This window comes from Stegodyphus dumicola, chromosome 9, assembly GCF_044657685.1.
Source record: "Stegodyphus dumicola isolate Sdum_Otavi_A_Nest chromosome 9, ASM4465768v1".
Taxonomy (NCBI): domain Eukaryota; kingdom Metazoa; phylum Arthropoda; class Arachnida; order Araneae; family Eresidae; genus Stegodyphus; species Stegodyphus dumicola.
In genome coordinates, this window is record NC_140776.1 from 129,099,907 (window position 1) to 129,123,087 (window position 23,181).

The window sequence follows — 23,181 nt, forward strand, 5'->3', positions numbered from 1 at the left end:
GCGTCGCGTCAACAGGAGTTGTCTCTAGCGCTCATCCCGAGCACCGCATGCTAGGTGGACCTATTACTTTACCCATAGGGAAGAACTTGCATCGAAGTTAATGAGCTGTGAATTGAATTTGGTATTGAGACGTATCATAGACATAGTGAGCTACATAAAAACTAGGCCGCTGATAGCCAAACTGTTCAAAAAACTTTGTATGAATATGAGAGCGGAACACTGCTATATTACTGCAGGTCACGATGGCTTTCGGGTAGAACTGTCTTATCCAATGCATTCGAGCTGCATCAAGTACTTCATACTTTTCTGCAAGAGAAAGGACATGTCAACTTCAGATAGTTTCCAAACCAGACGTTTTACTAAACCTGGCATACTTGTGCAATGTATTTGACAAATTAAATGCCTTAAAAGTGTACAAGGCAATAATATGCACATCTTGGAACTATTGGAGAAGATTGCGGCGTTTAGAAGAAAACTACAGTTATGGATAAGAAAAATTAATAAGGATGGCGGGCAAGATTTTTTTCCCCGAATTGCATAAATACGCGTCCTCTAATGAGCTCGTTGTCTCTCAAAATTGCTCTTTCTTTTCACGGAACACTTTACAAAGCTCATTAAATGCCTCCCAAAATACCTTGCGGAAGAAAATATCGAGAAATAGTTGGGGATCTAAAATTCTTTCCATGCTCAAGCTCCATTAAAATCCACTTCACAAGAGGAAGAGAGTCTCATCGATCTATCTCTCTTGCGACAACAGCCTTAAAACAAAATTCGCTTGCTCCGATTTGGTGGAGTTTTGGATAATCATCAAAAATTAATATCCAACTCTTTAGTTAGTTAGTATCCAACTCAACTTTCCAAAGCTTTAAGGATTCTCATTCCTTTTGCAACATCATATTTATGCGAAACCGGATTTTCAGCTATAGCTCTAATAAACAGCAAATATCGTTCAAAGATCAACGAGGAGCAAGAAAGTGAGTGAGTATGGTAGTGTTAAGTCTTTTCCCTCGCTTTGAAAACCATTGTGGAGATCAGCAAGCTTACTCGTTCAATCGATTTTTTACAATTTCCTTTAATAATGATAATATAATATACTTGTGTATCAACTCAATATATACCTACATGAGCCTCAGATTGTGGCTGTTTTCATTTCTGTGCCTGATCACTAGTATCAATATGGAGTCGTATTTAATTAAATGTTGTGATTTGCTATGACACTATGTAGTAAGTGAGTTGTAAAGCACAAACCTTGTACAGCACTTCATTGAGCACGACTAGGACGCCGTGACAAAATACTAAACCTGTAAGTGCGCGGCCAACTGAAAACGTTTGGAAACTCCTGATGTAAGAATTGTACGAACTGGAGGCTCTCTTCAGCCCACCTGGACACGAGTGACCCCATAGCTCAAAAGAAGTAGGGAATACCGGCTACTGTGGCGCTAGAACATACCGCGCTCTCCAAACCTCAATCCATTGGATTTCTTTTTCTGAGGCCACCTGAAATCGATTGCTTATCAAATACTTATAATACACTGGAGAATACACAGCACGAATCGTCGCTTCAGCAGACGTCGCTCAGCAGACACCGGGGGGGGGATATGTATGAGCAAGTCTGGCAATCCTTTATCCGTCGTTGTCGGTCATGCAATGACCTTCACGGCATTACATAGCCGATACCGACGACAGCCACTTCGAATATAAAAATGTTTCGTCGTCTCCTTTCTGATGTTGAAGTGTGATGCACTGTGATCTTGCTTTAAGCTAAATAAACTACTTGTTATTGCCCTTTTCTGGCTCAACGTTACACCATTCATAATCACTTTCGCGTTTTTCTCCCATTAAGCTTGGTTTGCGACCCCATGTTTTATGGCCATTTTTCATTTTCTTGATGCCCCTCTGAATACCAATGCAGTAAAAATTCTATCAGGTTTTCAAGGAATTTTACCAATTCGATAAATTCTACTGGTTTTACGATTCAACATAAAATTCAACTAATTCATCCAACATTGTTAGGAGAGCAAAAGAAAATGCGTAAGTTCCAGTGACTGATTATTTTGAATGGGACTGAGTTTCTTACATTTCAAACTTAACTTACAAGCATTTTCGGAAACTTTTTTAACACAGGCCTAAGTAAAAGTTCTGTAATTTTTATAACTGAAACAAAGGGTATTTTTAGGCTTACTATAGGTACTTACCAGAACTCCAAAATATCGTCTACCATACTTCGTCTGACAAATGTTACCAAGTTCCACTAGACAGTCACCTCGGTAACATCTCTGTAGAAAAATATAATATTTGTAAGAAATAATTAAATGTACATGACGCTAATAAATTTATGAGTACAGTTTCAAATATTTTCAGGTATTTTCATTAGAAATAATATGAGATAAAAATGTTAATATTGTCGAGCCCCCCTATAATAAAATCCTGGTATTTTAATTAATAAGCCTTTTGATCCTTTGCTATTTCCTACACTATTAATGTTATTTTGTACTGCTATAGCGAACTTCTAAAGGTATAAAAATCGAATATAAATAACTATATGGATATCTTCGATTAAAACTTCCTTTATATTTTTCGCCTTTTTACCCCAAAGGGCTTTGACCCTGAAGGACTATTGTTTTCGTTTTGCGATTTTGCGTGGTTCACTATAAATGTCCGTTTCACTTTTCAAACTTTTACCACCAAATTTTAGAATCCTGCATTATATCTGAAGAAATTAAATAATGAAAAATTTGCATAAATGTATGTATATTTCCCGCATTGTCATAAAACAACGTTACATAGAGCCATCGAATTTTCAATGACGTAATCTTCCTACGCATATGGGCATGTGGAAGACCAAATTTGGAATTTGTTTTATTATCGATTTCATATTTTGTAAAACTTTAAAGAATTGTAATTCACAAGCTCAAAGATTTCAAAGCGAGCAATGGCAACGTTGTACAGAAAATACGTTTTTATCTCCAGTGTGCGAGACTCTGTATCGGAAATTCTAAAGATATACTCATTTTAAAACTATTTTGCGATATTGCCGTTAAACTGAATTTTATGCTTTAAGTGCAAAGAACGTGATATTTAATAAATAAATGTAACACACAAAATGTTTAAAAAAGCCCCTTTGGACGTAATTTAAAATTTAAAACCTTTCAGATTTTTTTTTTTTTAACTTTTTCAAATTTTAAAGAAAAAATTATTAGCACCTGAAATATTCCACCTTTAGAATGTTAAAATCTCCATCCCATCCATAAAGAAAAACACTTTTGCATTACTTTTCTTTTATGTTCAACTGATAGACTAGTAGCCCATTTTTCTGATCAGTAGTTCAATTATGGCCACTCATGGCCAACTAGTAACACTTAATTAGTACCCCATTTCGCCACTAATAGTATGACAGAATACTTGAGTTCTTCTTTAAGTACAGAAAATGTATACTTGCCTTGCCTTTGCCACAAGGCGTGTAGGAATCTTCGACTTGGTAAGAAATCTGTCCATCACAGATGCAGGCATAAGAACATGCCGTGATCTAAAATTAAATTAGAAATAGTTAATAGATTTATAATCTCACTGTCAATTAACTTATTTCCTTATAGACGCTAGAGGAGGTTTTTTGGATTTTTGAGAATTAGTAACTCTACTAGGAACAAACTTAAGCCGTAAACACTGTCAAAGCTACAGTGAAGAATTATGAAATGTGTGCATAAAGCTGTATTCAACTGAAAATAAAGGAAAAAAAACTGAAATTTTTAAGAGTAAAGAATGAATAAATTTACCTGTTTGAAACCGGTCTTCGCACATTGTCGTTTGGAATATTTCCCGTCACATTTAGACACACATTCAGCAGTTACAGCTGAAAAAGGGCATTGATGTTAACAGTTAACTATTTTTATATAAAAATTTTTAAAAAATCTAATTATTTATTAAAAGTTTGCAAAAAAAGGCAAATGAAATAATAAATTTCTTCTAGGACAGGTAACTTATTTATTTGCTATCAATTTCAAAAATATAAGATAACTAATATGTTCATTACCATGAGTTTTAAAACCTTATTTTAATCCTAACCTTGAAAGAAAAATTAACTCTTTACGGTTACTCTCATTCCGAGTTCTGAAAATATGAACAAATTAACATATTTCGAAACGATCGAAGTTCAGGTATAACCAATAATGTTATGTATCTTATGAATGTCCACTTTCAGAAAAGGGTAAAGAATAAAAGCATATGAAAATTTTACTTACGAAATGCACATTTTTATCGGCAACTTATATAACTTAAAAAGTGTTAATGGTTTTAAATGTTACTGTCTCTTTGCATATCGTGTCCATAAAAGTCATTTCCCAGCGTGCAATTTGGCAACCACTAGTTGTAAACATACACTTCCAGTTATAAAAATGTTTTAACCCTTTGCGGCACAGTGTGTCCGATCTTGACATGTTTAGTTTAAAAATTTCCTTCTGTACGCCTAAAATTTCCTTCTGTACCTAAAAATTTCCTTCTGTGAGCACAGAAAACTTTAATGAAAAAGGATTTATAGGTTACTATAGGTTACTCTTAACCTTCTTTATTTATAGTAGATGGCAGCTCAACACAAACCAGTCAATATATTTTAGCCATGTTTAGTTTTTTAAGACCCTTATTTTTCAAAGAAATCTTCCAGAATTTTTAGGGTATAAAAGGAATTGTTTGAAAAGATGTTATTTTTTTGGCTGTATGCTAATCTCCTTATTCTATATTAGTTTCAAAACAACCTTGAAATCTTGCCTAAAATCAAACGGCGAACCCTTGGTGTGCCCAGACCGGGCTCCCCGATAATCTAGGATAACTGAGCACTCTATTCGAAACTCTATTCAATCAGTGTGCCACTTTGGGCACACCCACAGAATTAAAACGATAAGTGCTATCTTCACAAAATTTTACTTGTGTACTCCTCTAGGCCTAATTAGACTGCCGACCTTTTTTTTTTTTTTTATGAAAACTCCAGCTTTAAAAGGTAGCGTGTCGGAAAGGGTTAAATGGCTCGTTTTAAAATTAAAAAAAAAATCTATTTTGTTATAATTATGAAATCTAACTTTTTAAACGCTCTCCGGGTCTCAACACTTATATTAAAAAAATTGTGTTCACACTTAAAACAAGCCTGAACTTCCGTACGACAGAAATTCACCGAGATATTTAATTTCAAAATGTGCGGTTTTTTGACGTTATTTTCAGTTTTATTTATAAGGGTCAGCTAATAAATAAAGCAGAATAATTCGAGGCAGTTTTTTCTTTTAAATAAAATTAATTCCTTCTCCTTTTAAATTTAGTGATATTATCTCATAATTTCCTAGCGTCTGTAATTTATAATTTTATTAGATTTGATATGCCACAAAATTCTCACAGAAGTAATTGAAAAGTTTTCAATGTCTAAATATACTGTTACGTTTTCTTTTCTTTTTTTTTTTTTTTTTTTTTTTTTTTTTCTGACACCAGTTGTTACGTTTTTTTTCTTCCTTCACGTTCGTATGCGGTTCGTGTGGATTTGGAGTGAGTAACGACGATACTACATGATGAAATATCCAAACACACTTTATTTACTACATGATGAAATATCCAAACACACTTTATTTACTACATGATGAAATATCCAAACACACTTTTTTTAGCTAATATTAATCAGGACAGCTCCAAAGTCACTTTTTTTTGCAGTTGTTGAAGATCTACTATAAACACGCTGACACAATCAGCACAGCTTTCAGGTTATCAAGCTATCACGGTGGAGACAGCTTTACTGCAAGCACCAGAGTACAGCTCCCGACTCTGCTCGGTCATTCTCGGAACTCCACGTACTCTCGAGACTCTCCACGCTACAACTCGAGATGCACGAGATTAGGAATCTTATGGTATGATATGGGTCGATGTGGAACACTTATGCATGACGTTACCTTCAAAACCCTGTCTCGTCCTTAAATTTTAAACACTTGCCTACTAGTCTTAGTTGCTTGATATTTAAAAATAAGTTTATGTATCAGTATTTTACCTGAAATTTTAATGTTCTCTCAGCTCACAGAACTTGCCGTAAAAGTTGAAGCTCCACTTGGTGTATAAGGTATTTCTCCTTCCTTTTTAGAATGCCTTTGTGGTGTAATGGTCAGCATGCTCGGCACGTATTCGAGAGGTCTGAGGTTCGAGTCTCGGCGAGGGCATTGCACATTTTTCATGTACCCCGTATCAAAATCACCTGATATCTCTACATTGCCGTCCGAACTAAAAAAGGTGGTGGATGATGATTCTTCATCGGGATTTGGCGATTGGATTTTCTAATCCCTAATCGCCCTTTATAAGGGGGAGTATATAAGGTATTTCTCCCGCCTCTTTAGCATGTCTTCGTGGTGTAATGGTCAGCACGCTCAGCGCGTGTTCGAGAGGTCTGAGGTTCGAGTCCTGGAGAGGGCACTGCACATTTTTCATGTCTCCCGTAACAAAATAACTTAATATCTCTACAGGTTCAAATTTAATTAAATTAAAATTTTAGCCTTCCTTTTCTCCTTTCGTGATTTTTATCCATATACATAGAAGTGAACAATTACTATGATGTGACAAACTTTACATAGCTCTTTTATTCGTAAAGGCATTTCTACTGTACGTAATAAATCTAAATATAAAATGATCTTTAATGCCTCGGATAACTTTATTTGAATAATTTTTTTAAAAAATCCAAATTTTATTCATATCTTTACATTCAAATTTGAGTTCTTACAGGCATTTTTAAACAAACGCAATGTAAAGCTTCTTTAGAACCAATGTTATGATAAAATATAATTCTAAGTACCACGGATGTTTATACCTTTAGAACGATTTCGATAAAGAATTGAAAAAAAGCAAATGTTTTGGAATAAAAAGTTCTGACAAAAACTCACTATCTGAAATGAGAAATATCGTCTATTAAATTAATTCTTCTTTGAAAATGTACCACGTAAACACACTTTGGATTGAAGAATACGTTTTTGAGCTTTTCGAAGAGAAATATTCTTATTCCATAATTCAGAAACGTTATCAAATGCATGGTTATTAAATTTATTATTTAAGTACAAAATAAGCAAACATTTGAAAAACTACAAAAAAAAAGTTAATCATTACTTCTACATGGTAAGAAGACTCCAAACAACTACCCGAAAAGGGTACGTACTGTTTCTAACGCATTAAAGTAAAATCATTGATAATAACAGAAAATCCTCTGATGCTGAAAACAATTATAAAGTCTTTAAATGCATCTGTAACATCAATAGATAAAATAATAAACCAAAATTTACAACTTAAAATTGCTGAAAAATATAATGTTCCCCAGCTTTTGCCGAGGTATGTAGGCCAACGTAGAACAATTTGTAGAACTTTGTATGAAAACTATTTAGCAGGAGATAAATGGAAATATATTGTGACCCTCGATGGAGCATGCATTTACCTAAATGACAGCAACAAAAAAGAGGTCAGTTTATTATCGAAGACGAAGTGGAAAAAATTTATAAACTTGAATTCGGTCGTCATGCAAAAAATGTTTCGGTGAGGGTTCTATGATTGTTGTAGGGTTCTCTTGCAATGGGAAATTAAAAATAGGAAGAGTGAGAAAAAATGTTAAAATCAATTATATACAGAAGAAATTATATTTCTTTACCCCGGTGACTTTCAAAGAGATCATCTACCGGGTGTCTTTACCCCGGTGACATCATCAAGAGAAAGCATTAAGTCATACTTTGAAACGTATCACTGCATTCCTTAAAAAAAAGGAAGACTGATACAGATATTGCATGTGTACTTTTTTAATGTATTCTGACTAAATCCCTTGACGTTACACCTACGGATTATTGTGCCTCTGGTCTATTGAAAAGAGCTATATCTAAGAACAAACTCACCACGATTGATGGACATTGGAAAGTAATGGAAGAATAAAAAATCAGTACCCCTGGATATTTTACGATAAACCTTTCTATCATGGAAATAGAGATGCAGATTTATAGTCAAAATGGCTATTAGATCGAGCATTTAAAAAAATATTTTCTCTTTACATTTTAAACATTATTTAAAAGGCCCTGGAATTAGTTAAAAGGCCCTGAAATCGTTCTAAAATTGTATAAACACCCTCTGTAGTTTCATTGAAGTTTAATTTCATAAGGATGCTAAATAACTTCAGTAATAAACCAAAAGGTTTCTTTATTTTGCTTTATTACGCTCATTTTTTCCAATGATACGGGCCAACGAGTTTTAACTTTAGATGCAACAGAAATTAGACAATGAACTGTCACGAGTTTTGCAACTCATCGTTCAATTTCTTTAACTTGACAACTAAAGTATGCTCGATTGGAAGTGGAGTGAAGAAAAGTATTTTAAAGCATTTTATTTTACAATGCCTTAGGCCATCTTATTATTTAATTATTAAATATGGAATATGAAGTATCAGTCAGGAAAATTTTTTTCCATCAGGACTTCTTGGTTATATTTATATTATTTCTGGCATACTATTCTGTATTTCAGTATATATCGACAATACTTATTTTGCCTCAGATATCAATTGCTTCATTTTATTTTGCTTTCTTTTTATTGTAAAATATGAAGTTAGGTAACAAGGGTAATTCTTCTTTAAGCAAACAGTAATATATTACATAAAGGTTCCTTTTTACCTATGCAACGAAGCTAAGCGATTTACTATCAGAAACACGAAAAAAGTCCAGAATGAGCTTAAAGAGATATTATCACAAAATGTAGGATAGATTGGATTCAGTAAACATGGCGAATTTTAGTTCTGAATTTCGAAACTAAAGAATTTGAGTACAAATTATGAGTCCAGCTAGGGAAGAAAATTACATCCAAAGTTTTTAAATTACAATATAAGAAATAATACAAAACTCTGACTTATAAATATATAAAGGGCTATAAAAAAGAATCCTGTATCAGTTACGCACTATAGCACTATAGGGCATTCGAAAAATCTTTAACAAATTACATACAGCCAAAAAAAAGAAAGGAAAAAAAGAAGCTCCCACAAATAATCATAAAAAAATTATTAATTAAAGATGCATTAAAAAATTTTGGAATATTGTTAAATTTTCATTTATTGCTTTTATAAAAGCATGTATACATCGATAGACGATGTATACATCGTTTAGTTCCTAATCAATAACAGACAGATAAAATTTGAATGTTTATACCTTACACTTTGCCGAATGGCAACACATTGGCATGTGGAATATAGGAGTATCTTATTTCAAATAGTAACAATACACTGTTTTTAAACAACAGAGTGGGTTGATTGAATTTGAAAGATAAATCGATTGGCAACACACTGAAGCGCGGATAGTAAAAGGGTTTTACTTCGAGCTATGGCAGCCCATTACTTTTAAACAATGAAGTTTATTTAACGAAAATTGATTAAATTCGAACAAAATATGAAATACATAAAAAGCAAATTCGAAATTCAAAATTCGTTCTTCTAGGTGCAGATGTTCGGATAAACGAGAATATACATTAAAAACTGGGTGGCTCAAGGTGCTGCCATTTTTCCACAGTGCGAGGATACAAAGATATTCATACTTATATACGAAGCTACGCATAGATTATTTATTATTTAATAATAGAGACGAGAATATGCTAGGCGTTGGCAACTTATGTCCAGCGGGTCATAGAGTGATCCATTTTATAATTTCAAGTGATCCACTTGAGTCCCGAAAATAAGATATGATGTATAAAACATAAATATGAAACGAGCGCTTGAAGAATAATTAAGAAAAATAAAATAAATAATAATAATAATATTTTTGTTTGATTACAAAATCGCAGTAACGAACATGCATTTTATTTTTTAAAAATCTGGTATGGACACCACATGATTTCCTTTTATGCCTACATTAAATTATGCACATTTTTTGCTGAGCTTCATTTAGACGTATTTCGTTTGAAAGTGAGATACGATCTTCCAATTCAAAGTGCCCTTTCGGCTCTTCCGATTGCAATAAAAAAGAGGGTGGACACAATTAGATATTATAGCAGTCCAATATACAAAATTTCAACATTCTAGGGCTAATTGGAGTTATGCGAGATAGACACGTATGTACATTCATACGTATATATAGATTTCATGCCAAAAGAAATTAAAAGTCCCAAATACAAAATTTCAACATGTTTTGGCGAGCCGTTTTTCAGTTATGGGGCACACGTACGTATAAACGTCGCGACGAATCGAGTCAAATCCAACGGATTACAATTCCAATGGATTTTTGAAATTGCAATACTTCCTTTACTTCGTAAATAATAAAAATTGTAGCAGAATTTCAAAGAGAAATCTATAAGTTTGTTGAATACTTGATCCATAATTCAAAAAAATTGCCTTTGCCATTTTGTCCGCATTCGGCTCAACTTCTAAATGCGAACAAATAGTTTCGCAGAGGAAATTTATTTTAAGTAAGAACAGGAGCAAATTAACTACCGAATTTTCAGATGCTTTTATTCGTCTTAAGACGACTAACTATATTGATTAAACTGACGTCCCAATTTCAGCATCAGGAGAGCCATTGATACCGAAAAGAGAAAAGAGAAGTTCATTCTATTATATTTGTTTTTATAATCATATTTATAATTTTTATGTTTAAAGTTTAAAGCATATTGTAATTATTTTCTCAATAAAATTTATGTTATTATTCACCAAGAGAGACTGTTCTAAACTAAAAATGCCACTGACCAAAATATCTTCTAAATACACAGATTTTGATTGATTTCGGCCCGCAGCTAAAAACGATTGCTGAAGCCTACAATACTTTGTATAGCATTAAAATAGTCTAATGTATAACCTCAAAACTAGTAACAAGATATGCTCATATATATAGGCAAAAACCTAACAAAGAAACGGGATTGAAGATCTAGAAATGCACAGAACAGTGTGCACTGAAATATCTGAGGCATTATGTGAAGTATCTTACATTAGAAAGGATGTTTGTGCCATGGACCCATCTGATCAATGTTAACGTTTACTGAGAGTTAAGTCTTGTTATATTTCCTTTACTTTCTTGTAGAAAGTAAAGGAAATATTGTAATCGTGAAACTTCATGGGTATCATATTTCAACGAAAATATGTATTTTCTGCTCTCGAATCCATTTGGACGATGTTTTTGTGTGACATCTGTACGTATGGACAAAATAAAGGACACCTTTTCCCAAAACGGATTGTAAAATGAATTTAAAATGGATTCAGAATAGATTTTTTTTCGTAGCGTCTGTACGTACGTACGTATGCCCCTCCCATAATTCAAAAACGAGTAGCCGTAGATCGTTGGAATTCTGTATGTGCGACTGCTATAACATTTAGTTGCGCACTTCCCTCGTTCGCTGCAACCGGACGCACCAAACATATGTAGCCATTAAGGTTTTTAATGCCTTTACTTAATCTGCATGCAATAGTTGTAGAATTATCAACAATTTAAAAGTTTAAGCGTTAAAGTTAACGAGGCAGCCATTTGTTTACATTTGAAACTCTTAGTAGAATAGTGAATTACGTGAGTCGGTGCAGCTATTTCAGTGTTTTTTTGCCCAGTGTGACTAAAAGTTAACTTTCAATTTCGTGCAAGTAAAATTTTATTTTCGTACCCCCTGGCCGTATTGCTTGTTTTTGTGTAGAAATAATTTTGATCGTAATTTTTTTTTTTTTTTTTTTTTTTTTTTTTTACTATTTTTAACTGTATTTGGTATTTTAGGTTCTTTTTGGGGGGGGTTAAATTTTTAATGAAGATTGAGTTTTTATGTATTTTTGCCTTGCCGCGAAGTGAGAACTGAATTGATTGAATTAGAAATATATGTGTAATGAAATTCGAGAAAATAAATTAAATGAAAAAACGTGCAAAAAAAAAAGCACAGCAAAAAAAAAAAAAAAAAACTTGTATAATTTAATAGTCCGTACAAGGTGTCCGCACGTGGTGTCCACACGAGATTTCTTGTATAATTTAATAGTCCGTACAAGGTGTCCACACGAGATTTTTTATATTCGCTATACTATTTATATTTGGGATCCAAACTGACGAAGGGCCCACCAGTGGCCGAGCGGTAAAGTCGTTGAACACTGGTATTTCAGTCCGAGGTTCGAATCCCGCGAACGGGCTGGCTACATGGGAGTTTTCGTACTTTTCCTCATGTGTAACGCTTTCAGTTTCCTTTAGAAAGTCCTCCACAAAGGTATCCCTCCCCTTAGGCAAATAGCCCTCGAGGCTTTGCCGTAATCACACACACCAAACTGATGAAAGCACCCAAGTGATTTGCTTCAGACATCTTCCCTTGTAAAAGTTGTTACTAGTTTGAGTTGTGAAACAGGATTTAAATTTTGATTTAATTATTTAGATCTGGCGCGCTTATTCACAAAGCTTATACGAACTGTTAGCATACAAATATACTAATTCAGTATCTGAAATCACTGGAAAATGCCAAAATGTTTTATTTATTTATTCTTTGTTTTGAAGCTGTGGATGGCAACGCTTTGCAATGCAATTCAAAATGGAATTCTAAGTTTTAAAGCTTTTATTTTGTAAAACAGATAAGATGTTATTTTTATATATTTAAAATTGTGAATTTCAAGATTCCAGTAATACAACTCATAGGCTGTTATAAACCTTATTATTATGATCTAATTTTAGGATTTGCATTCTATGAACTGTTTTGATATTAGTTTTATGTTATTATGAGATGAATTAGTTTTAAGGCATGGATTGCCTGCTTTAATTATTGTTTATCTTAGTTATTATACATTGTTATTATGAACTGTTTTGATATTAGTTTTATGTTATTATGAGATGAATTAGTTTTAAGGCATGGATTGCCTGCTTTAATTATTGTTTATCTTAGTTATTATACATTGTTATTACTTTAATCATTACTCTTAGCGTTAGCAGCGACATCAGCACCTTGGTTAATATAATTCAGAAAGACGAAGAAACAAGAACTGTGAAGAGAAAAAAATGTATGTAGCGCGTAGAAATGTAGCCGCGGTTGGCGGTATTCCACAAATAATAATTATGTTTTCTAATAAAAAGAAACTCTCGGAAAAAGAACTCAATAATACATTTTACTTAAATGTCTTGCTTCTTGTGTTTTTGTTATTGCTGTTGTTGTTGTTGCTATTCTGAACTACTAAAAAATAATAATGTAACCTCGACACTGACTGAGATAATAAAAATATTACGAACATAAAAAAAGACTACATTTAAAAATATATGTGCGTTCGTAAGAAAATGAATATAAATTGACATTTCGATCTTAAACTACTGCAGACGCACTCATTTGATCAAAATTTAGAAGTAGTGTTTTCGAAAATGAGAGTAATCAAAAACAATCTGAGAGAGATCATTGAATATGCAAGAAATTTTAGTTCTTTCTCCGCGCTAGATCGGTTCATATCAACACTGAGTAGTCAGTAAATTTTTTTAATTCTCTCCATGCGCTCGGCAAGAGTTAACATCAAACGAGAGTTAACACATTAAAAAATTATTCGAAACAGATTATTGGGGAATAAAAACAAGGGTTAAACATTGTATGTAAACAAGGTTCCGTCGTTTGGTTATTTTAATTTAAAGCATTATTCAGTTCTTTAGAGAATTTGGAGCTTACTAGTGACAAAGGACCCTAAAATTAGCTTACCTTTCGTGGCATCAATGAGAAATATCAAGAACAGAATTCCTCCGAGTAAAAATTTAGTTCTCACCATAGTTGTACTAGTGAAGTGAATGCATTTTATGTTTAGGATTATTCATCTTTTATATAGTTGGGAAAGAATTCCATAGTGGACTGAGTGAACAGGTGGAAAACAAAGTCTTTACTTTAAAGACATCACAGTCACGATATAAAGAGCAATAAATTCCAACTAATGATGCTTTAAAATTTTATAGCTAAAATATTTCTCACCTGAAGAATTTTATGTTGCAGAAATATACGTTTTCGCAAATTGTCGGTGATGAAAATATCATTCCTGATGTCTTACGAACATTATGGAAATTAATATTAAAACCTCAGAGTCATTGAACTAAGAATAAGTTAAATGAATAAACATAAATTAAATGAAATGCGTCGTGATTTAACCTTTGTTCAAGTTTTCATTCAAATAAAATTTAAAAAAAAACACGTTTCGTTTTAATAAAATTTGGAAAAAAAATATAGATTTTCTTAAAGTTAAGCAAAAACAACCTGTGTGTGGCAGATTTTAATCAGGGCTCTTTGCAAGTCCCTCTTCATCAGAAGCAAAGAAATCTGCAATGCGGGGAAAGCCATGACTATATTTATATCCAAAAGGAGTAAATAAAACGAGAACATACCGTCATTTGGAGGTAGAAATAGTAACGAAAATTGAAACCAAACAAGATAAATATTTGTGAATATGAAAAGCCTCAACAAAATCCAATCCGCCAATGGAAAGAAGTTTTCTGGATATTTTTTTCCTGCCCAAGTCAAAATTGTGATTAAATTTCCAGCATCATTATCTATCGATGATTTGTTAATTTCTCCTTTTCGAACATAAGATTCGTATTCGTTGATGGTAAACTTTAAAGTACTTTTATTTTGATCGATATATCTCAAATCACACTGACAGGATGTGCTATACATACCTCAAGAGTAAAGCCAGCTATGGAATGTTTAGAATCCAACCATGGATTTTACTGATAGACCAGAACAATATTTGAAAATTGAGCTTCTGGAAAATCCGTGCAATTTTTAGCTGATAAAAAGATGAAATGGGAGCACAACAGGGTTATTAAAGTTCTTACTAACAGCTGAATGCCTTTTTTGATGGCAAGATGAAAATGTTTGAAGACTTATCAATGATAAACGGAGAAAATCCTCGGTCAATGGCAACTGATCTTAAATAATTGAGTTCTTTAGTAAGCAAAGATTTTGAAGAACAACAAACCGACGGGGCAAAATATATAATAGTGAAAAGAAACAATATTTCTGTTTAACCAGGTGATGCATGGAGAATCCCCCCAAAAAAATTTAAAAAAAAAAATAAATAAAAAAAACAGAAAAGTGTTTACAGTAAACAGTAGTGGAGAAAGCAGATTCATTGCGGATTATAAGAATATCAAGGAAGGGAAGGTTACTGTCAGATTTAGTTCCAGGAGTAAACTGGATGGTTGGATCAATCGAATTTATAACAAATAAAATCTAGGCTAGATCTCCTTCATTACAATGAAAAAGCACGAAAGTATCATCTATGTAGAAAATCCAGATATGGAAAATTACTTTCTCAAATAATATGTCCTTGTGACCTCTTGACATGTTGTTTTCTTAGCCTTGCGGATCGTACAGCCACGTTACGTACCCTCAGCAAGGAACTTGATTTATGGGCAGAACGACAAATATCCGCATAAATAATGCGATGACGTCTGTAGCACCGCGGACTGTCAACACAGAGATTATTGCTTGCGCTTAATATGACTCTGCAATGTAGACAAGTACCCCTGCAGTGGTACGACTAATAATGACAATGGACACAGGAGTGGTACCATATCGTCTTTTCAGATTAATCTTAGTTCTAAGTATAACATCGCAATAGAAGTATCATGTAGGGAGGCACCGGAGAAATCAAAGATTGCCAGCTTGCATTCATCATCGTCATACGGGTCCAGCACCTGGTGTGCTGCATGGGGTCACCTCATTTTAGCTTAGCCAGTATTTCGGAATCCACCGTTACATTTCTTACGTGTTAAGGCCCATAGGTGTGCCCTATCTTTGAGGCCTGCATGAAGCTATCTTTTTCAACTAGGTAATTCATAATGTTGCCCGTGCTATCCTGACCGTCCTCGATACAGTATGTTCGACTGTTCCCTTGCCAGCAAGTTTCCCAGATCTATCACTTATTGAGAATCTATTGAGAACATCTGGACATGGGCTGCCAAGAGACTTGCACGCAGTTACTCACCAGATACTACGATTAATGAGCACTGGCATGAAGTTGAATTCGCTTGGAATGAAGTACCCAGAATCTGTTATCCAAGCGCAGTTCGATTTGATGTCTAGTCGATTACAGCCGTTGTTATTGCCAGAGGTGGCAGTTCTGTATACTAGATTCTGCAGGCTATGTACCCCAGATCATCTGAAAATTTAATAAGTGTAGACATGTTACTATGCTGTGCATGTTCAATAAATAAGATTTTGCCATATGCTTTCCTTCCTAGTGAAGTGATTTTAATAGCCCAACAGTGTATATTGTATATATTTCAGTATTTACACGAGAATCCTCCTTAACTGGGAATGATGGACACAGTTAACCCAAAGTAAAATTCTGGTTAATCTTAGAGTAGTTAAAAAAGTACAATAACCCATATTTAATTAGCAGAGAATATTTCTTAAATTCGCTTATGTTTTAAGCAGTTTAATTTGCAGAATAAATTTATTTGGATATGTAAATTAAATGAACATTCTAAACAAGAGCACACATCATAACCGAAGGACAATGTTTTTTATATTACTCTGATATTACTCTGATATACCGATAAAGTAAACGAGAAACAGAAGATTAATAACTATACACTTAAATTATTTTGCGACTTATAATAATTACTATCATTTATACAATTTATAGTACACACACTGGCCAATGAATTCGAAAACCAAGATCAATATTTTATTGGACCACCTTTAGCACAGATAACTGCTCTGATTCTTTTGGACATCGAGTCTACATGCTTCTGGAGTGCATTTACAGCTAGAGAATAACATGCATTAGTTATGCAACTCTTTAGATTTTGTAAATTAGATGAAAAAGACGCGCTGTCAAATTCGTCTTTCCAATATATCCTATACATTTTCTATGGGGTTAAGATCCGGGCTATGCGGCGGCCAGGGAAGTCAGACTGATATTTGGCGAACCAATTTTGAACACTTCTGGAGCGATGTATAGTTGCATTATCGTCTATGAAATATCCGTCACCATCAGTGTAAAAATGCAACATTGCAGGGTGCATGTGATCTGCAAGTATATCTCTCATGGCTGATTGTTTACCCTAGAGAAACACCAGGGCATACTTCTATGACAGCAGAACATGCCCCATATCATGATACTCCCACCAGACCCTTGCACAGTGCGAGTAAGGCAACATAGATTCACGGCTTCATGGGGGTTCTGGTCGAATTCGACGTCTTCCGTCAGTGCAAAATAAGATGTAACATGATTCATCTGGCTACATTACCCGTTTTCATTCCTCAAATGCCAAGCGTCTTCTTTCCTGACACCACTGCAAACGAATTTTGCATGTCGGGCAGAAATGAGTGCTTTCTCTCACAGGCACCCGACTATGCGTTCCTATCCTCTGCAATTCTTTGAGCATGGTTCGAGCTAAAATTTGTTGGGAAGAACCTTGGTTGACTATCTGTGTTAGCTGAAGCACAGTAGAGTCCTTGTTCTGCCGTACAATTCGTCGAAGATGACGCCAATTAGTCTCTTGTGCTTGAACCGCAGTTACGTCATCTAGAGAAGGACTGTGGGTTCTAATTCCAACTTTTTAAAACCTTTGATATGACTGCTTTTGAGAACCCAGTGAGATTTGCTGTCTTCGAAATAGAGGGTCCTGCTAAACGGGCACCAATAATAAGCTCTGCTTCAAATGGTGAAAGATCTGTCGTTTTTCACATTTTACTTCATTCATCGTGAAGAACACTCTTACACCTTACTTATACTGGCATTTTAACCTCGTGTAACCCCCGTCATAAAAAAAAATTTGCATGCTTCATCCCTAACACGCATTCAAATGATAATCGTAGAGATTTCTAATTCAATGGTCCGTGTGTGTATGTAAAGAATGATTTACCAACACACACCGTATCTATGAATTTCCTACACGCTCTTTATTTTTGCAGCCGTTGGTCATAGACATGTACTTTCAGTTATAAAAATGTTTTAAATGTCGAAAATATTTATATTTTGGTATTTTTAAATTTAAAAGAAAATTCAGTACTATAAAAATTGCAAAGTCTGTCATTTTATACTGTTCTCCGGTCCCTATACTTATATTTAGGACTCTTACATAGTCATTAGAAGAAATGAAACGCAAAATAGACTCCCGTAAAAGAAAAACTAATCGAGGTATTTAACTTGTAGAGTCTTACCTCCTTATGAAGCATAAACTAAATCGAGAGTCAAGCTGGATTCTAAAGGACTTCGCTATGTCCAGTAAAAAGACAGAGAACGCAAGAAGGATATAAAAGACTCTTTTATTAAGAACTGAATTTATTTAACAGAAGGCACTTCTTGTGCTTACAAAATCAGCCAATACTTATTGCATAACTCAAACTGATAGGACCTCAAATTTAAATCGCAAGTTAGCCAAAGGCTACGCAGAATTCATAAAGGCGCAGGTTGACTTAAACCTATACCGGCGTGACAAGCACTATTGGCAAGAATAAAACGCAAAGCCGAAGATAAACTGCTTATGCTACTACTAGTAACATGGCCTTCAACAGACACTCTGTGATTCAGAAGTCTAATAACTTCTGATTACGTTTTCATACATATTGAAGTTAAACGTTTAATCAAAACACGCTCTGATTAAACAACGTAAAAGTTCCTTTAGATACTATTTCATTATACCTCATCTGAATACGAGCGAATTAAAAATTTGTATCCTGACAGAAAACGAAACGGGAGAAATACAATAAAGGTACTTATACAGCTATATCTTAATTCTAATCTTACAGCTCTATCAACCAGTTTTCTTCAATTTTCATTCACAGTGAATCAGCTGCTTTTCTCTTTCCAGTCATTTCGAAGTAAACAATTTTAGAAGAAAAATTTAAGATATTTTACATTACTTCAGTTTAATTCAGCTTCTAGACCTTTTCATATTTACTTGCTACCTTTCATCAAAATTCTTTTCAGAGAATTTTTATCCTAACTTTCCATTTAAATTTTATCAGAACTTTCATACATTTCATTTACTGTATCAATAAATCTATTCCCCGCTGGTCTCCAGTATAATGTACTGATATAAATGAGTAAGTGTCTTTTGTACGAGTGGTACAACGCTGCCAACTAATCCACATCGTACATGCTAGAAACTTGGACTTTCTAAGCCTAAAAACACCTTAAATTCAAAACTGCATTTAATGTACTAAAATATGTGATTCAACTTTTGTGTTGGCTAGATGGCCTAACCTTTAATTTCGTGCACAGACCTAGCTTTTGCTTATGACATTTCCTCTTATTTTGCTACCTTACATTTAAATATTTCATTCACAATACGAGATTTAACTTTTACAACTGTGCAAACATTTAACAGATACTTTAACAGCACTTTTAACGTTTGCAACACTAAAACATTAAACATACAGTATATGAAAAATTTTAAACATATTATATTAAGAAAACTCAGCTTAAACTTTATATCATAGGCACATAAGTTACTTAAAATTGCTTTATAGTTTCGCCAAATTTTCGCGAACATCAGTCTCTTAGACTGAAACAAAATTTCTATTTCTAGACTAACTTAAAATCAGTGCGAATAGATGTGTATTTGAAAATCGAAGCTTCTTGCTAGTTAAGAAAAACTTAAATGATCTCACTTGAGTTAAAATCTAAAATAAATAGCAAAATTTTCAGTTATCTCTTTGTTTTTGGAACTCTTCCATACGCTTACTAATGAAATCCGCCTACGAGGGGTAGAAATTTGCTTGCCGCACTCTAATTCGTCTCTTAGCTGAGTTTCTCTGTCTGGATGAACTTTTCTCTTCTGGGATCTTTCCCAGAATTTTCTAACTTTTTCCTATAACAAAATTCTTGAAGATTTTCTGGCTCCGCTGATCGCTTTGTAGTTTAAGGATATGGTGTCGATCTTCAAGTTCCTGCTGGACCTTTCAGATGGAATTTAGGCGAACCGGACCGCTAGAATTTTTGCAACCTCCTCTGCGGTCGGTGTTGAAATTTCCTCCGCTGTCGCTTCTTTTGTAGAACCTTTCGGTGTGGGCCCATCTATGTACTTGGGAACAGGTCCTTGAATTTTTACCCACACTCTGAGCATACGAAGGTTGCCCTTAGGACGTTCGTCGGAACTCCTGCATCCTTTTAACTTTGGGCTACTTCATCGCCATCTTGTTCCTTCTAGAGTCTGGCTCCTTTCTTATTCTTTTTGGATGCTTTTCCGTTCTTTTGATTTCCCTTCTCATTTTTTCAGGAACTTAAATTTCCGACATCACTGAAACTTTTTCATTGTTCCTCGCTGGCTCTGTCTTTTCTTGTTGCACTTCCTGTTAAAACATCTTTAAATATTTGCATCTCACTTTTATCATGGTCTATGACTTGACTTGGTCAAAGTAACCCTATCTCTTCCCCATCTCTATTTCTGAGATAAATTACAGTATCCCGAATTTTTTTAATCGCATATGGTCCTTCAAAAACTGTGGACAAAACTTTCCCACTCTTTCTTCCTCAACATATGATAATGAATGTTTTAATTTAGGATTTTATCTCGCGCCTTTTCCAATCATAGTATAACTTCTGTTATCCCTTCGCAATGTCTGAATGTCTAAACTTCTTATGACTTCATCTATTAACTTTTTTATACTGTACGTTTTAAGTTCTGATGCGCTCTTTTGAACAAAAATAATTTATCCAGCGGGGTAATTAGTTTTCTTTCTAAAAATAATTCTGCTGGAATTTTCCCTTTTGCATCATGTTTAGCCGATCTTAAAGCAATGCTAACTTATTGACGCAGCTATCCCAGCGCTTATGATAGTTTTTCACATACAACGTATAAATGAAATTACATTCTTATCGACCCGCTTCTCTTGGTTTAACGATGGCCGATATCATACCATTTTTAAATGCCGTATACTAAGCCTTGAGCATAGTCCCCTCAAATATTTGACTAATAAACTATTTCCCATTATCCGAAATTACATTTTTCGGTGCTCTGTATTTTAAAATATATTTATTTAGAAGAGAACTTAAAACGATTTTAGCTGAGGCTCTCCTTAGAGGAATTATTTCTACCCACTTAGAAAAATTATCTACGATAACGAGTATCTATCTTTATTAAATTCACTACATGGGTATGGACCTAATAAGTCTATTCCGACTAATTCATTTGGAAAAGTAGACCTTATACTATTTAGATACCCGGCCGGAGTATAATTAACATCGTTAACTAGCTGACAAATATGGCACGACCTGACATACACACTTACAAACTTTTGCAACTACTGAAAATATACATCCTGTCCAACTGGCTGTACTGTTTTCTTTATTCCAAGGTGGACAGAAATTGACGAATCGTGTAATTCTTGTAAGAAGCTTAACCTTAAATTAGGTGGAAGAACTGGTCTGAATTCGTAATTACGATTAGTAGTTTTTACATGAAATAAAAAATTGTCCATAGCTTCATAATTATCGACTCTGTCCTTGATGGCCGTAATATCCTGGTGTTCAAATTGATCAGGAACTCTCAGATAAGCAAAATTGTCTTTAAATTCAGGATCCTTTTGTAATTCTGCCTCAATAGTTTCACGCGAGTCAAGGATTTTTGGAGTAAGCATATCACATTTTATTATATCACCCTCCTCATTCAATTTTATTCTTGATAATGCATCGGCCACCATGTTTCCTTTCCCAGGAGTGTATTCAATGATAAGGTATTTTCTTTAACCAATGGCCGATTTAAAATTTGTTCCTTTATTGCGTTGTTGTGTTATAACTAAGGGGCTTTGCTATTACAGGAGCCGGGTTCCCGGTATCAGTGCTAATGACAACAATCCTCGCCACGCTCAGAATCCTCTACCTCATTTGAATAAGCGCGAACTAACAATTAGCAGGGAAAAGGAAAGGGAGAAAGATAGTAAAGCTACTTAAAATAAAAGAACTTGTTAGATAAAAATAAATAAATCCTTAAAATTTCAAAATCTAAATGCTCCGCAACGATATGTGATTTCATTTTGCGCCCACCTTGAAAGACGGTTGATAAATAAGAATAATTCGAGACTGCCTTTTCCCCTTAAATGCCATTCAACTATATCCTTTTGCGATTTATTAGAGTCAGCATGCTTTCATTTGTTCAGATAGTATGCGGAAAGAATTTCTACAGAAGTAATTTATAAGCTTTCATACGCTAAAATTAGATTATTAATATTATCATGAATTTTTAATTCTTTAGAATAATAATCTAATAATCATGCAAAAATTCATTAAACTAGAATTTTTTTTAATTCACGCAAACAACTTTGCAAATTGTACTGTGTTTCAATACTATGTACGTTCAATATGAAATCTGCCAGAGGTTTTCAACAACACGAACTCTATAAGATTCTGGAGTGAGATCTCCTTTTTGAAAAACTTTATGCTGCTCAAAACTCATTATGACAATTTTACATATAAATTCTCTGTTAATATAAGTAACCTCTTTTTAAAGTGATATTTTATTTTTAGTTATGTACATATTTAAACATTTCGCTTTTCAGTTTATTTAGAAGCCCTGACTATGACCTGCAGTTCTTAAATATTTCGATCAATTTCTGTCGTACCAAAAACACTCTTTATGTATTTTACTTTTATCAGGAGATAAATTTTCCCTAAATATAAGTATAGGAAACATGTAAAAGTTAGATTTCGTAACTTTTAAAAAACTGATTTTTTTGGTTCGATTAAGGACTTGTGGACACGGTATATAATAAATATTGTTGCGAGAAAAAACGATTCATAAATACTGTGACATCTTCTGCTACCGCTGATATTGCATCAAGGATAGCCCTCATTGCACTTTCTTCTTTTTGCATTTTCCATGGAAATTTTGCTTCATTCTAATGGTGTGCGTAAGTAAATTTTTCCATCATTTTGCATTAAACAAATATAAGCTTTATTAGACAAGAGCCAGTTAATCAGAAATCCGGATAATCGGAAGTTAACTGTATAATCATAAATTTCTCACATAAAAGTAAAAAATTCAAAGAAGTTATCTTATTATGTTGTAAAGGTGCGTTTTACTGCAGCCAATACTTACCATTAGTGCTAGGCACTTTCACAAAATTATAATTTGTACTTGTACATGTTCTTTTAAGTCAATTTCATAATTTCATAGAAAATAGGTAATGAAATACATTTTTTATATTATTTAAATCAATGAAAAAATCAGAACATGTGAGAAAATTGGCTTCATTTTGCAGTAAGTTAAGAAAGAGAAGCAAGTAACTGAAATTCCG

The 23,181-nt window shown here is 33.8% G+C and overlaps 1 protein-coding gene across 2 annotated transcripts in view; it reads right to left on the reverse strand.

Annotated features, from left to right (window-relative positions):
- The window catches only part of LOC118201127 (uncharacterized), a 64,146-nt gene that overhangs the window by 19,563 nt on the left and 21,402 nt on the right, over positions 1 to 23,181 (reverse strand). Inside the window, exons 1-4 of one of the 2 annotated variants that reach the window (XM_035373162.2) lie at positions 13,645 to 13,731; positions 3,774 to 3,850; positions 3,440 to 3,526; positions 2,196 to 2,276 (exon numbers count right to left, since the gene is read on the reverse strand). In XM_035373162.2, the coding sequence (XP_035229053.2) occupies positions 2,196 to 2,276; positions 3,440 to 3,526; positions 3,774 to 3,850; positions 13,645 to 13,711 (312 nt within the window). In that variant the 5' untranslated portion in view covers positions 13,712 to 13,731. Of the gene's footprint in view, positions 1 to 2,195; positions 2,277 to 3,439; positions 3,527 to 3,773; positions 3,851 to 13,644; positions 13,732 to 23,181 lie in introns of those variants that run through there. The other variant, XM_085824102.1, reaches the window with a different exon arrangement.